Raw genomic sequence first — 11,793 nt, 5'->3', positions numbered from 1 at the left:
TGGAAGAAAAGTTTCCTAAAGCATGGAACATGCATTGCCTGAGGCATCATTTAGGTTGTCTGTCCAAAGTGTAAATTACTGGAGAGGCCTAGAAAACTAGAACATTGCCAGCCTCTGTAGATGCCACTAAAGAATCTACATTTTCAGCAAACACCTCATGGCACTCTGATGTGACCTCAAATTTGAGCCTGGAAGTAGGTAAGAAAGAATCCACTTTACCTTTTTTAACTAATAAGAATAACTTTATTCTTCAACTAGAACCTGTTTAGAAGACAAAAGAAGGAAGTAATGTTTAAGAGTAGTCCATTTGGGCATTCCAAAGTGTGTCCCTTAATTGGCAGTGGGTGTTTAGGGGGACACAACAGCTTGAAAATAGTCTTCTCAGGCTTATAGCTTTGGCAGCCCTAACCACCATGGTCTCATCTTGCCAACCTTGGACACATTTCGCGCTTTAGGAGAGAAAACTTCCTTTTGTAGCTGTTTATGGAGAAGCCCACTACAGATATAGCAATCATTTTTCCCTCTTTTCCCAAAACCACATTTCAAAATTTATATCAGTCTTTGTAATTGAATAACTAAATACCAGAACGAAATTGAAGTCACAAAAATTCATTTTTTAAGTTTAGAAAGCTATAGCTCCAAATACTAATAGTTTATTTTTGAGTGGTAGAGGAATAGGTTTTATTCTTCATGCTTCCCAGATTTTTAAATCTTTTACAGCGGCCCTCTGTTTTTATTTTGATTATAAGAGTTTTCACATAAAAATACTTTTTCTTTATTATGTTAGTCACCATACAGTACTTAGTTTTTGATGTGGCGTTCCACAATTCATTATTAGCATGTAACACCCAGTGCTCATTGCAACACATGACTAAAAAAATTCAGAGAGAAAGTGTGCACGTGAGCGGGGGGGGGGGGGCGGCAAAGGAAGAGGGGTAGAGAGAGAATCTCAAGCAGACTCCCTGCTGAGCACAGAGCCCCATGGGGCTTGATCTCATGACCCTGAGATCATGACCTCAGCCGAAATCAAGAGTGGGATGCTTAACTGACTGAGCAACCCAGAAGCTCCAAAAAATACTTTTTAAAGAAAGTGGACTTTGAGGCCTCAGAATAGCATTCTATTTCTTCCAGAAATACCATTCTATTTTTTCATCCTAACAGCAAAATGGGCAGTCCATCCTTAGGAATACAAAGTTCTCATCGAATCTTCTTAGTGGGCTTTTATCTATGCTCTTCTTTATCTAATGGCAAGTGAAAGTGTGATAGAAAGGAATATGCTGTTTTAAGAGAACATCTCAAGGTAGGCATGGGAGGATCCTAAATATTTTTATGTGAAGCACTAAGATTATGGTGCTGTATTTAAATTCTAGGATGCAAATTTCTCACGATCTAACATCTCTGAATTTAGTGTCTTTTAAAAAGTTTTGAGATATAATTCAGACATTGAAAGTCACCTTTCAAAGTGTAAAATTTGTTCAGTATATTCAGAATTGTGCAACCATCACTGTTATGTAAATTTAGAACATTTTCATGTAATCCTGAAAGTAATAATGTAGTAATTACTCCTTGACTCCTCTCTCTCAATGTTACTTATTAATCTATGTTCTGTCTCTGTGAATATGCTTATTTTCTGACATACAATATGTGGTCTTTTGTGTCTGGCTTCTTTCACTTGGCATGTTTTCAAAGTTCGTATCAGTACTTCATTAATTTTTATAACTAAATATTCCACTGTATGGATATATCTTGTTCATTCATCAGATGGACTTTCAGGTTGTTTCTACTTATTACTATGAATAATGATGTTATAAATATTCATGTACAAGTTTTTGTGTGAACATGTTTTCAGGTCTCTTTGGGTACGTATCTAGCAGTCACATGGCAATTGTCTATTTTACGTTATGAGGAACTGCCATACTATTTGTTCCAAAGTGGTTGTATGTACTATCTTACAGTCCCCTCCCCCTCAACAGTGTATGAGGGTTTCAATTTTTCAACACATTGCCAACACTAGTTAGTCTTATTTTAGCCATCATAGTGGGTATCAAGTGCTATCTCCTGGTTTTAATTTGCATTTCTCTGATGCCTCGGGATGGCAATCTTTTTATGTGCTTATTGGTTATTTCTATATCATCTTTGGTCAAAAGATTTGAGTAGATATTTTTCCATTTTTTTACTGTGTTCTTTTTATTGATGAGTTAGAGGAGTTCTTCACATATTCGGGATACAACTCTTAATAGGATTTTCAAATTCTATTTTGTGGTTTGTCTTTTTACTTTCTTGACCATGTCCTTTGATGTATAAAACATTTTGTTTCAATGTGGAATTTAAGAAATGAAACAGATGAACAGAGGGGAAAGAAAACATTTTTAATTTTGAAGCCCAATTTATTTTTTTGTGTCATATTTAAGAAATCACTGACTGATCCAAGGTCACAAAAGTTTACTGTTTTCCTCTAAGAATTCTATAGTTTCAGCACTCTGATCCATTTTGAGTTAATTTTGGTGTATTGTGTGAAGTAGGAATCTAACGTCATTCTTTTGTATGTGGCTATCTAGTTATCCCAGTTCCATTTGTTGAAAATACTGTTCTTCCCTCCTACACTGTTGGTGGGAATGCAAGCTGGTGCAGCCACTCTGGAAAACAGCATGGAGGTTCCTCAAAAAGTTGAAAATAGAGCTACCATATGATCCAGCAATTGCACTACTGGGTATTTACCCCAAAGATACAAAAGTAGGGATCCAAAAGGGTACGTGCACCCCGATGTTTATAGCAGCAATGTCCACAATAGCCAAACGGAGGAAAGAGCCAAGATGTCCATCAACAGATGAATAGATAAAGAAGAGGTGGTGTATATATACAATGGAATATTATGCAGCCATCAAAAGGAATGAGATCTTGCCATTTGCAATGACGTGGATGGAACTGGAGGGTATTATGTTGAGCAAAATAAGTCAAACAGAGAAAGATATGTATCATATGATCTCACTGATATGAGGAATTCTTAATTGCAGGAAACAAACTGAGGGTTGCTGGAGTGGGGGGTGGGGTGGGAGGGATGGGGTGACTGGGTGATAGACACTGGGGAGGGTATGTGCTCTGGTAAGCGCTGTGAATTGTGCAAGACTGTTGAATCTCAGATCTGTACCTCTGAAACAAATAATGCAATATATGTTAAGAAAAAAAAAAAGAAGAAGAAGGTAGCAGGAGGGGAAGAATGAAGTGGGGGAAATCATAGGGGTAGACGAACCATGAGAGACGATGGACTCTGAAAAACAAACTGAAGGTTCTAGAGGGGAGGGGAGGGGGGTGGGAGGATGGGTTAGCCTGGTGATGGGTATTGACGAGGGCACATTCTGCATGGAGCACTGGGTGTTATGCACAAACAATGAATCATGGAACACTACATCTAAAACTAATGATGTAATGTATGGGGATTAACATAAGAATAAAAAATAAAAAGAAAAGAAAATACTGTTCTTTTCCCATTGAATACTCTTGGCACCCTTGTCAAATGGGATGTATCTCACAATTGTAAGTGGCTGTTTTTCTAAAACCCATCTTACAATTCAGGGAATCTTAAGTGTTCCAATACTTTATCAAATTTAATTCCTGAAATAAAAGCCCATGTTAATGTGCATTTTCTTTAGGGAAATGAAAAATCCATTTCCCTCAAAAATATTAAGCCTCCTTAAATATCAATGTGATGAGAAACTACCAAATACATATATTTTCTTATGAAAGACCTATTAGTTTAAGGCTTGAAGGCTTACCCATAATCCTTATGCTGTTAAAAGTGAATGAAGATTGTCGCAAAAGTAGCCATATGACTATAATGAACATGGAGAAAATCCATTCTATGAGTCAGGTTGAATTCTCCTGGAAGTTAGATTTAAGCACTGATGGAATTTTTTTAATTAAAAAAATTAACGGGATTTTCAAAATCAGATTTAAATATGTATTGTGTGGAATAGAATACAGTAACATCAAGTATTTGGGATCAACTTGAAAGTTTGAGAAATGTAAAACTCACGTCTACTTTTGTGTCAACTTCGTATTAAATGTCCTGATAAACCCCCAGACAGCCACAGAGTCTGAAGACAATGACTCACAAACATACTGAGATTCGTTTAATAATTTTTGAAGATTTTTTTCCTGTAAAATGGCTTGTATTTCCACAGGTACAATAGTGAAGAAATAAACTTTTCAATTTGACATGAAATATAAAAGAACAGTTTTACAAATATATCCATAAAATTTAACTGCTCATAACACTATACATGGTAAATATGACCACCCCTTAACTTCTAGACTATTTAATACAGAGAAACAATGTCATCTCAGCTAAAAAGAAATAATTTCCCTTTCATCAAGTTTATTTTTGTTTAGAAACGGTTAAGTAGAACTGGAAAAATATTTGCTTCTTCCTATCTTCCTCTAGGGCTTTTTCACGAGGGCAAAAACTTGAGAGGATGTAAGTTTTACTGAAAAGAAACACTGAACCTTATTTTACTACTTCAGTAATGCTTATGCTCTTCTAAAAAAAAAAAAAAAAAATTCCTGGAGTTGTCTCATTGGCCTTTGGGTCATGAAGAAATAACAGAGCTCTGCTCTATTTCCAGCCCTGGAGAAGGAACTTCATACCCTCAGCCCATGAAGGCTGAACTACGGGGATACAAGATCGCCTGCCAAGGGAACGGAGTTGGATCTGGCTTAAGATCAAGGTTCTGTGGTTTGCCTATCAGAAATTCCACTGTTACAAGGCAAAACTGCATGAAGATAACTAGCTTGTAGCCAGCATGAACAATGCCGTGATCACACATCCTCTCACACGAATCCAAAGGCTTTCAAAAAGTTGATCAAAATCTTAGAACTGCAGGTAACAATTCTGTAAGCTATGAGAAAAGGAGAAAACATGCTCCCTTTAACTGTCAAAATTACCCAAATCACAATACTGAGCTCCCAAAACACAGGGGTTTGAGTTTTATGTAAGCAAAAATAAAGCAACTGAAGCTTTATGAAGTTTTCAAATTTCCTAATACAGTATCTGCAATAACTTAAGATTTCCCTATTGATACTGGAAATAAATTCTATTACAATCATGTATATGCCAGCTCCTGGCATATTTCTGCATCCAGATTCATCAGTCTCCTTCATGGAGCCCATCATTTTTCCAATGGCTTTCTCCTTTCTTTAAACCCTAACCCTGAAATTCTAGAACCAGTTATATCACGTGGCTTCCCTGAGGCACAAAGGTACCAAACTCTATAATTAACTATTGAGGAATGATAAATATGCTCTCTATTTATATTAAAACATTTTAATTCTTTTGGGCCACAGTTGGGGGAAAAAATAAAAAACCTAGAAAGTTTAATACTTACTCTGCAGTGTGAACCGTAGCCCTTTTTGCAAAAAGCGAAACCAAGTAAGGAAAATGTTGAGTTGCAGCATGCATGACCCGACAGCACCGATTATTAATAAAAAAAATTCCAGACTAGAAAAATATTCAGAGTTGTATTCCATCCACCTTTTTTTTTTTTTTTTAAAGTAAACTGACAACTGAAAAAAATTAACTATGGGAATACATCACTGGGGTTTTACTTCTGGTGACCTATTCACAAAAGGCATTTTGGTCAGGCCAAGATCAGGATAATCGGTCAGCAGTTTCCTATGTGGACACCTGGAGGAGTGGGACTCCCCCCTTAATGTGGTGGCAAGCAAGACAAAAAGAGAAATAACCTCTGAGAAGTTTCTTCTAAACTGCATTACTCCATAGAGCTGGAGCTCTTTATTCTCACAAACTGAACTACTCTCAGCTCTGGAGAAAACTCCTTAGTCCAAATTCTAAGCGACTCTTACTAGAAGCGGCCAACATGAGCATGGCTCCTTTTTGCAGACTTGTCCCCTCTCTGCTGTTCCTTCGGTGGAGTGGGAGGGGACCTCACTTGGAGGTCAAAGGAGATGCAATGTGGACAGAGGGCTGTGCACCATGACCCCCTTCCCAGAGCTTGGAATTTATTACTCCAAGTTCAACTTTTACTTCATTATCTCCATTTACTGAAAGTAAAAAACAAAACAAAAACCCACAAACAACTTTTCACATTGGAAGATTATTTGGGGGCATGTTTTGCATGTAAAACTGCTAGACCCTGAACTATTATAGTCCTTGAAATGGAAGATTACAGCAGATCGTTGTAACTTTCCAGAAATGTTTCTGATAGGGAAAATCCAGCCCTTCTAGGTACAAGGCCATTTACCTTACAAGATGCTTTTAGAGTATCAAGACTCCTCAAACCACCTTCTAGCCATAACAGCAAGCAAAGGGACTGTTGCCCCCTTTGCCATTTTGTGGAGCCCAAAGGAGCACAAACTGAAAAGACACTTTAAGTGAAAGCTAATCCTTGGGGACAGAGACTACCTAAAAAGGCTTTTGATACATTATGACTTACTCTACCTGAAGACAAAATGACATTACCTACAGAATAGAGTAAGCTAGCAAGAGGACTGTTTTTGGATTTTTCACATCACTTAAAAATTACCAAAACAAAAAAAGTCTCCTCCTTAAGGATAATCTCCTTTGAAAAGTAAAGCTTTTTTTTTTAAAACTGAGAAGCTGAACTTTCTAGATATTAGGTCAAATTAAGTAGCAGCAATCAAAGATCATCTAATCACTTTCAGGAAAAAAAGACATTCACCATGTGTTAGAACAATTGAAAATAGGGCAACATACTTCCTTGAATGGAAAGACATTCAAGTATGAATACAGTATGTGAGAATCCTATAAATTCTATACCCTTACAAAGGTTAAAATGTAGCATGGATCTGTAATGGTCAACTTAAGAGAATGTTAGTTTAAAATACTTGCTGCTTGTGGCGGGATCCGCTTCCTGCCGGCCAGCTGTGGCAGTCTCCGGGCCTAAAGAACCTTTACATTCTGGGAGCGGTGATGCTCTCAGTACGGAGGACCGAGAATGAGCATCTGAGAATTAGTCAAGACGAACGGAACGAACAGAAGGGTGGTGGCGCTCATATGAAATTCTGATTTAATTATTCCTCAGTAAACACTCATTTGCTCTCTTGAAATCAGGAATTTCAAATTCTCTCTGCAGATGTACCACTTGGTGTTGTGTATATCTAATGATCCCATTTAAATTTAGTTTGATTTGCAAACATTTTCGAAACTTACAGGGCTCCATAAGCTGGAGAAGGTGACAGATGGCAGGGAGGGAGTGAACCAGAATGGCTGCATCCTTGTGAGCTGTTGCTTTTCGGCTCCCAGAGTTTTGGCCGCCTTGAGAAAAACTTAACGAAACCCCAACAAGTGGTTTTAAAAAGTAAAACCTTGTTTTTAATCCTAAATCCTAAACATTCCAGTAAGCAGATAAACTTGATGATGTAGTACCTAGGCCATGCCACAATAATCACCCTCAATTACTAAATTTTCAGGAGTTGCTGCATTTTAATCAACTAAACAGTTCTGGCCATGCACGTGGAGTATCACGGACGTAACAAAAGGTGGACTAAGAAGTTATGGAAATTTCTTTGAAATGCCACGGTATTTGATGACTGTGTGGATGAAGTCATTGAATTCCACCAAAGTAAAAAACAAAACACGGCAGCATAGGGATGTTCTTTTCCCAAAAAAAGAAAAATCCGAAAGCCCCCGATTTCAGAACGCGCCCCTGTGCCTAAGGTCTCCTGCGCGCCCCCCCAGCCCCGCGGTATGGAGCGGCGGATTCCGCGCCACGCAGCTCCTAGCCTCGGCCAAGTACGTGCGGGCCCTGCACGGCTCGCCGGGGGCACCCACGGCACGCAGGGCGCACAGTAAGAGCCAGCAACTTCTGAATAAATTTCTTCTACGTTTGTAAAATAGGATTTAAAGTCTCGTCCAAGTTTACAAAGGAAACCGTCGTTTAAAAACCCCGAAGGTAAAGTAAAAGCATGGCATTTGAAATCCGATTGTTACAAAGATAGGATGGTTTCATCAAGCATACTTCAGGGACAATGCCGCGGTTTGGAGCATGCACCACACCACTGTGATCTTAAATTCCGGGCCTGTTGCATGGCCAGGGCTCCCCCTCCTCTGCGTCCCCTCCCCACCCCAGCCTCAGGGCCCACCCCTTCCCCTTAATAAACAGCATTATAAAAAGGTAAAATCTAGAGTTAGTGGCAAAATCTTCACAGTAACTTGTTAATAAAGTCGTAGATGGCTGTCAGGGGCGTCAGTCCACGGGACCTTGGAAAATTAATTTGATGCAGTTCTGTTCCCCAACCAGCTGCGTGGCACAGAAAGGGCAGGCGGCATGGAACGCGTGAGTCCCGTGAGGCAACGGGATCTGCGACCAGTATTTCGCGGACTTCTCTGAGCACACGTGTCCACAGGGGGTGAAAGCGTGAGTGGGGGGTCCGGCGTCGACATAGAAGCCCGCCTCGCAGCCGAGCCAGAGCGGAACATAGGGGCCCACAGTCCTGCACATGGGGCACTCCCGCTCGTTGGCCTCCGTGTCGCTCCGGTGGCCCCAGTTGTGGTAGCCGTGCACGTGGCCGCAGCTGAGGTAGGCCCAAGGCTGCTTCTCCTCCACCACCTCCTTCCTGCTGATGCTGGGGAAGGCCAAGGTGTTGAGCCCCACGGGACACTGCGGCCGCGCGGCGTTGATCTCCTGCCGCAGGGCTTCGATGTGCTTCTGCGTGGGAGTGTGGAACAGGCCGTCTGCCGTCCTCCAGAGAAGCGTGGCCCCGCAGAGGTCGATGAGGGAGCCGTCCTGCAGGACGTTGGTCTCGCTTTCCACCTACAACGAGGTCGACAGTCAGGCGGGCCTTGTAAAAACACAGTGCAGCCCCGCGCGCTAACATTCAAGCAAACACGGGCAGGCAGCGTCTCCCCCTGCCTCCCTGAGGGGCTCCAGGGGCGTGTTCCTCCCCGCGACCCGTTTGTTTCCTCACCGGGACACGGGACGGAATAGGGGTAGGCCACCCTCACAAGTCCTAAGCACAGATGCACCTAGCTTTACGTGGTCCATGGCTGTAGTGATTGTTTTAACCAACTTCACAAATCTTAGGTTTTCATCTTTCCTCAGAGTCAATAGCACCATTGCTCCTTGACCTCACAAGGGACAGGACATGTCCCACCGGTCCAGCAGTGGAGATTCCTACTCCTCGTGACTAGAGCCGATCCAGGTCCTTGTGGGACCCTGCGATAATGACTGCAGCGGCCCAAATAATGCCTGGGGATCCTTAGCTTCATGCAATCTATTGTTCGTCCTGCATTTCTATGGTTTGGAGCAGAAGCGTTCGCCATTAGCCATATTTTAAAATTTAAATTCAATCAGCCAACATATAGTACATCTTTAGTTTCAGATGTAGAGTTCAGTAATTCATCAGTTGCATATAACACCCAGTGCTCATCACATCACATACCCTCCTTAACTCCCATCACCGAGTTCCCCCGTTCCCCCACCCACCTCCCCTCCAGCAACCCTCAAGGGGTTTGTCTTCTCAGTTTGTTTCCCATAGTTAGGAGTCTCTCATGGTTTGCCTCCCTCTCTGATTTCTTCCCAGCAATTGCACTACTAGGTATTTACCTTAAAAATGCAAATAGAGTGATCCGAAGGGGCACCTTCTCCCCAATGTTTATAGCAGCAATGCCCACAATAGCCAAACTATGGAAAGAGCCCAGATGTCCATCGACAGAAGAATAAAGATGTGGTGTGTGTATATATAATACACACACACACACACACACAATGGAATATTACTCAGCCATCAAAGGATGCAATCTTATCATTCACATCGACGTGGATGGAACTGGAGGGTATGATGCTGAGTGAAAGAAGTCAATCAGAGAAAGAGAAAGGCTTCACTTTTAAAAGGATGGCACGCTACACCCCAGGTGCTTACAAGTCGGACTCAGAGCTGATGAGTGGCTGTTAGACACGGCAGGCAGGAATCCACCCACTGCCTCCACAGACCTGTGTGCTCTAAGGCCTGGGGGTAATAAAGCTGCTCTACCCATCCTGCAGAGCCCTCGTCTTTAGGAGCGGGAGGCAGACATGCTAGAGCCAGGAGCCAGCGACAGAGCGCTGCAATCGTCACGTGAGGCCACGTCACCAAAGCGGCTAAGAGCGGGGACTTCACAGCCCGTGGCCTTGGTGTGCACTCTGGCTCGGTCATGCACTAGCTCTAACCTGGGGCAGTTACTTCAGCAGCCTGAGCTTCAGTTTCCCCTTCTGTAAAACTGGACAAGAGGAGGGTGAGCATTAAATACTACAAAGAAAGTTCTTAGAACCCCGTCTGGCATGCAGTAAGCACGATGCAAATGTTTGCTACTATTACTGTGATAGGAGGTCAGAAATGCTTTTTAAAAAAGATTTCTCTTGAACAGAGATTTGAAAAAAATGTCAGGAACTAGTGGGTGGCAGAGAAGACACTCCAGAAAGAGGGATGCAGAGGCCACACGGCGTGCACACGGAGGGAGCCGCAGGCCTGCTCTGGGTGACCAGCGGCCGGGCGGGGGGGTGGTGGAGGATGCAGAGCTTTCTTGGAAAGCAAAGCTTTCCAAAAGGCCTTTCCAAAAGGCCACTTCAGAAGTGTGGAGGAGGGAATGGATGGGTGTAAGACGAGAGGGAGACCGTGGGAGTTCTCTCCCAGGCAAAGGGGGGGGCGCACCTCAGCACAGATTATCAGCGGCACCAGCCAAGACAGAGAGTAAACGCGGAGGACTCAGCTCATGACCTGAGAAGACAGATGTACGGATCTGGCTTTATTGTCTGCATAGGAGGAGGCTTTCCAGGGACCAGGAATCTAGGAGAAATGGCACATTGGGGGGAAAGGAGAGGAAGTTCAGTTTTGGGTGTGTAGAATCCGACGGCTCGGGCAGAGGGTCTGTCACGGTGGTGCCCAGGAGCCACACGTGGCTGCAGATCTGGCTTAGAGAAACATGTCTGCGACTTACTAGCGTCAGGCCGAAGCCCTGGGAGTGGACGAGACTGCCCAGGCAGGGTCTCGGGGAGGGCAGAGAGGCCCTGGAACAGAACTGGGCCACACCCCTGTAAGCCCCGGGGTCAGGGTGGGGTGGGCGGTGGGGCTTGGGCGGGGGAAACGGTGTGAAGGGCAGCAGAGGTACAGGCTGAAGAGAAATTTTGTCATTCTCTGGCTCAAAGGTCTTTGCTGGCTCTCCACTACCCTCAGCATCACCCCCAAACTTCACATGCTTAAAAGGCCATTCGCCACGCAGCCACAGGACCTTTCCTGCGGTGAATGAGGGCTGCTCTGATCTGAGTCCTTGCACGCGCTCGGCTGCCCTGTCCACAGGCCTGTGCGCAAGTGACCTCCACCTAGAATTCTCCAGCACAGTGCTGCACGCCCCACCCCAGGTCTGCCCGCGGTCGGGCACCACCACTCAACATTCAGGTCTCACGTGGTGCCACTCTGGAAGTTTTCCTTAAGCACCAGATATTAATAGTTAGAAAAAGTTAAAGTCCCAACAAAGTGATAAACCTTAATACTGCACAGGACAAGCACAGTGACCCTCTCTCAAATAATCTTTTAAAAAATCTGCTACTGGGCGCCTGGGTGGCTCAGTCGGTTGAGCGACTGCCTTCGGCTCAGGTCATGATCCCAGGGTCCTGGGATCGAGTCCCACATCGGGCTCCCTGCTCCGCGGGAAGCCTGCTTCTCCCTCTCCCCCCTGCTTGTGTTCCCTCTCTCGCTGTGTCTCTCTCTGTCAAATAAATAAATAAAATCTTTTAAAAAAAAAAAAAATCTGCTACTGCCCCTTCCCCACCCAGCACCGCC

At 43.3% G+C, this 11,793-nt stretch overlaps 1 protein-coding gene across 2 annotated transcripts in view; it reads right to left on the bottom strand.

Moving 5' to 3' along the window:
• Positions 1 to 4,117: 4,117 nt before the first annotated feature.
• Positions 4,118 to 11,793, bottom strand: part of PELI2 (pellino E3 ubiquitin protein ligase family member 2) — a 208,021-nt gene continuing 200,345 nt past the window's right edge. For both annotated transcript variants that reach the window (XM_045900925.3, XM_045900924.3), the window contains one exon: positions 4,118 to 8,789. In XM_045900925.3, coding sequence (XP_045756881.1) covers positions 8,223 to 8,789 — 567 coding nt within the window. In that variant the 3' untranslated portion in view covers positions 4,118 to 8,222. The remainder of the gene's footprint in view (positions 8,790 to 11,793) is intronic.

The sequence above is a fragment of the Mirounga angustirostris genome, unplaced genomic scaffold, assembly GCF_029215605.1.
Source record: "Mirounga angustirostris isolate CCGP_5_RB_7025 unplaced genomic scaffold, mMirAng1.0.hap1 SCAF_9, whole genome shotgun sequence".
Classification (NCBI taxonomy): domain Eukaryota; kingdom Metazoa; phylum Chordata; class Mammalia; order Carnivora; family Phocidae; genus Mirounga; species Mirounga angustirostris.
Note: the sequence above shows the minus strand (reverse complement) of the source record. Positions and strands in the feature narration are given on the sequence as shown.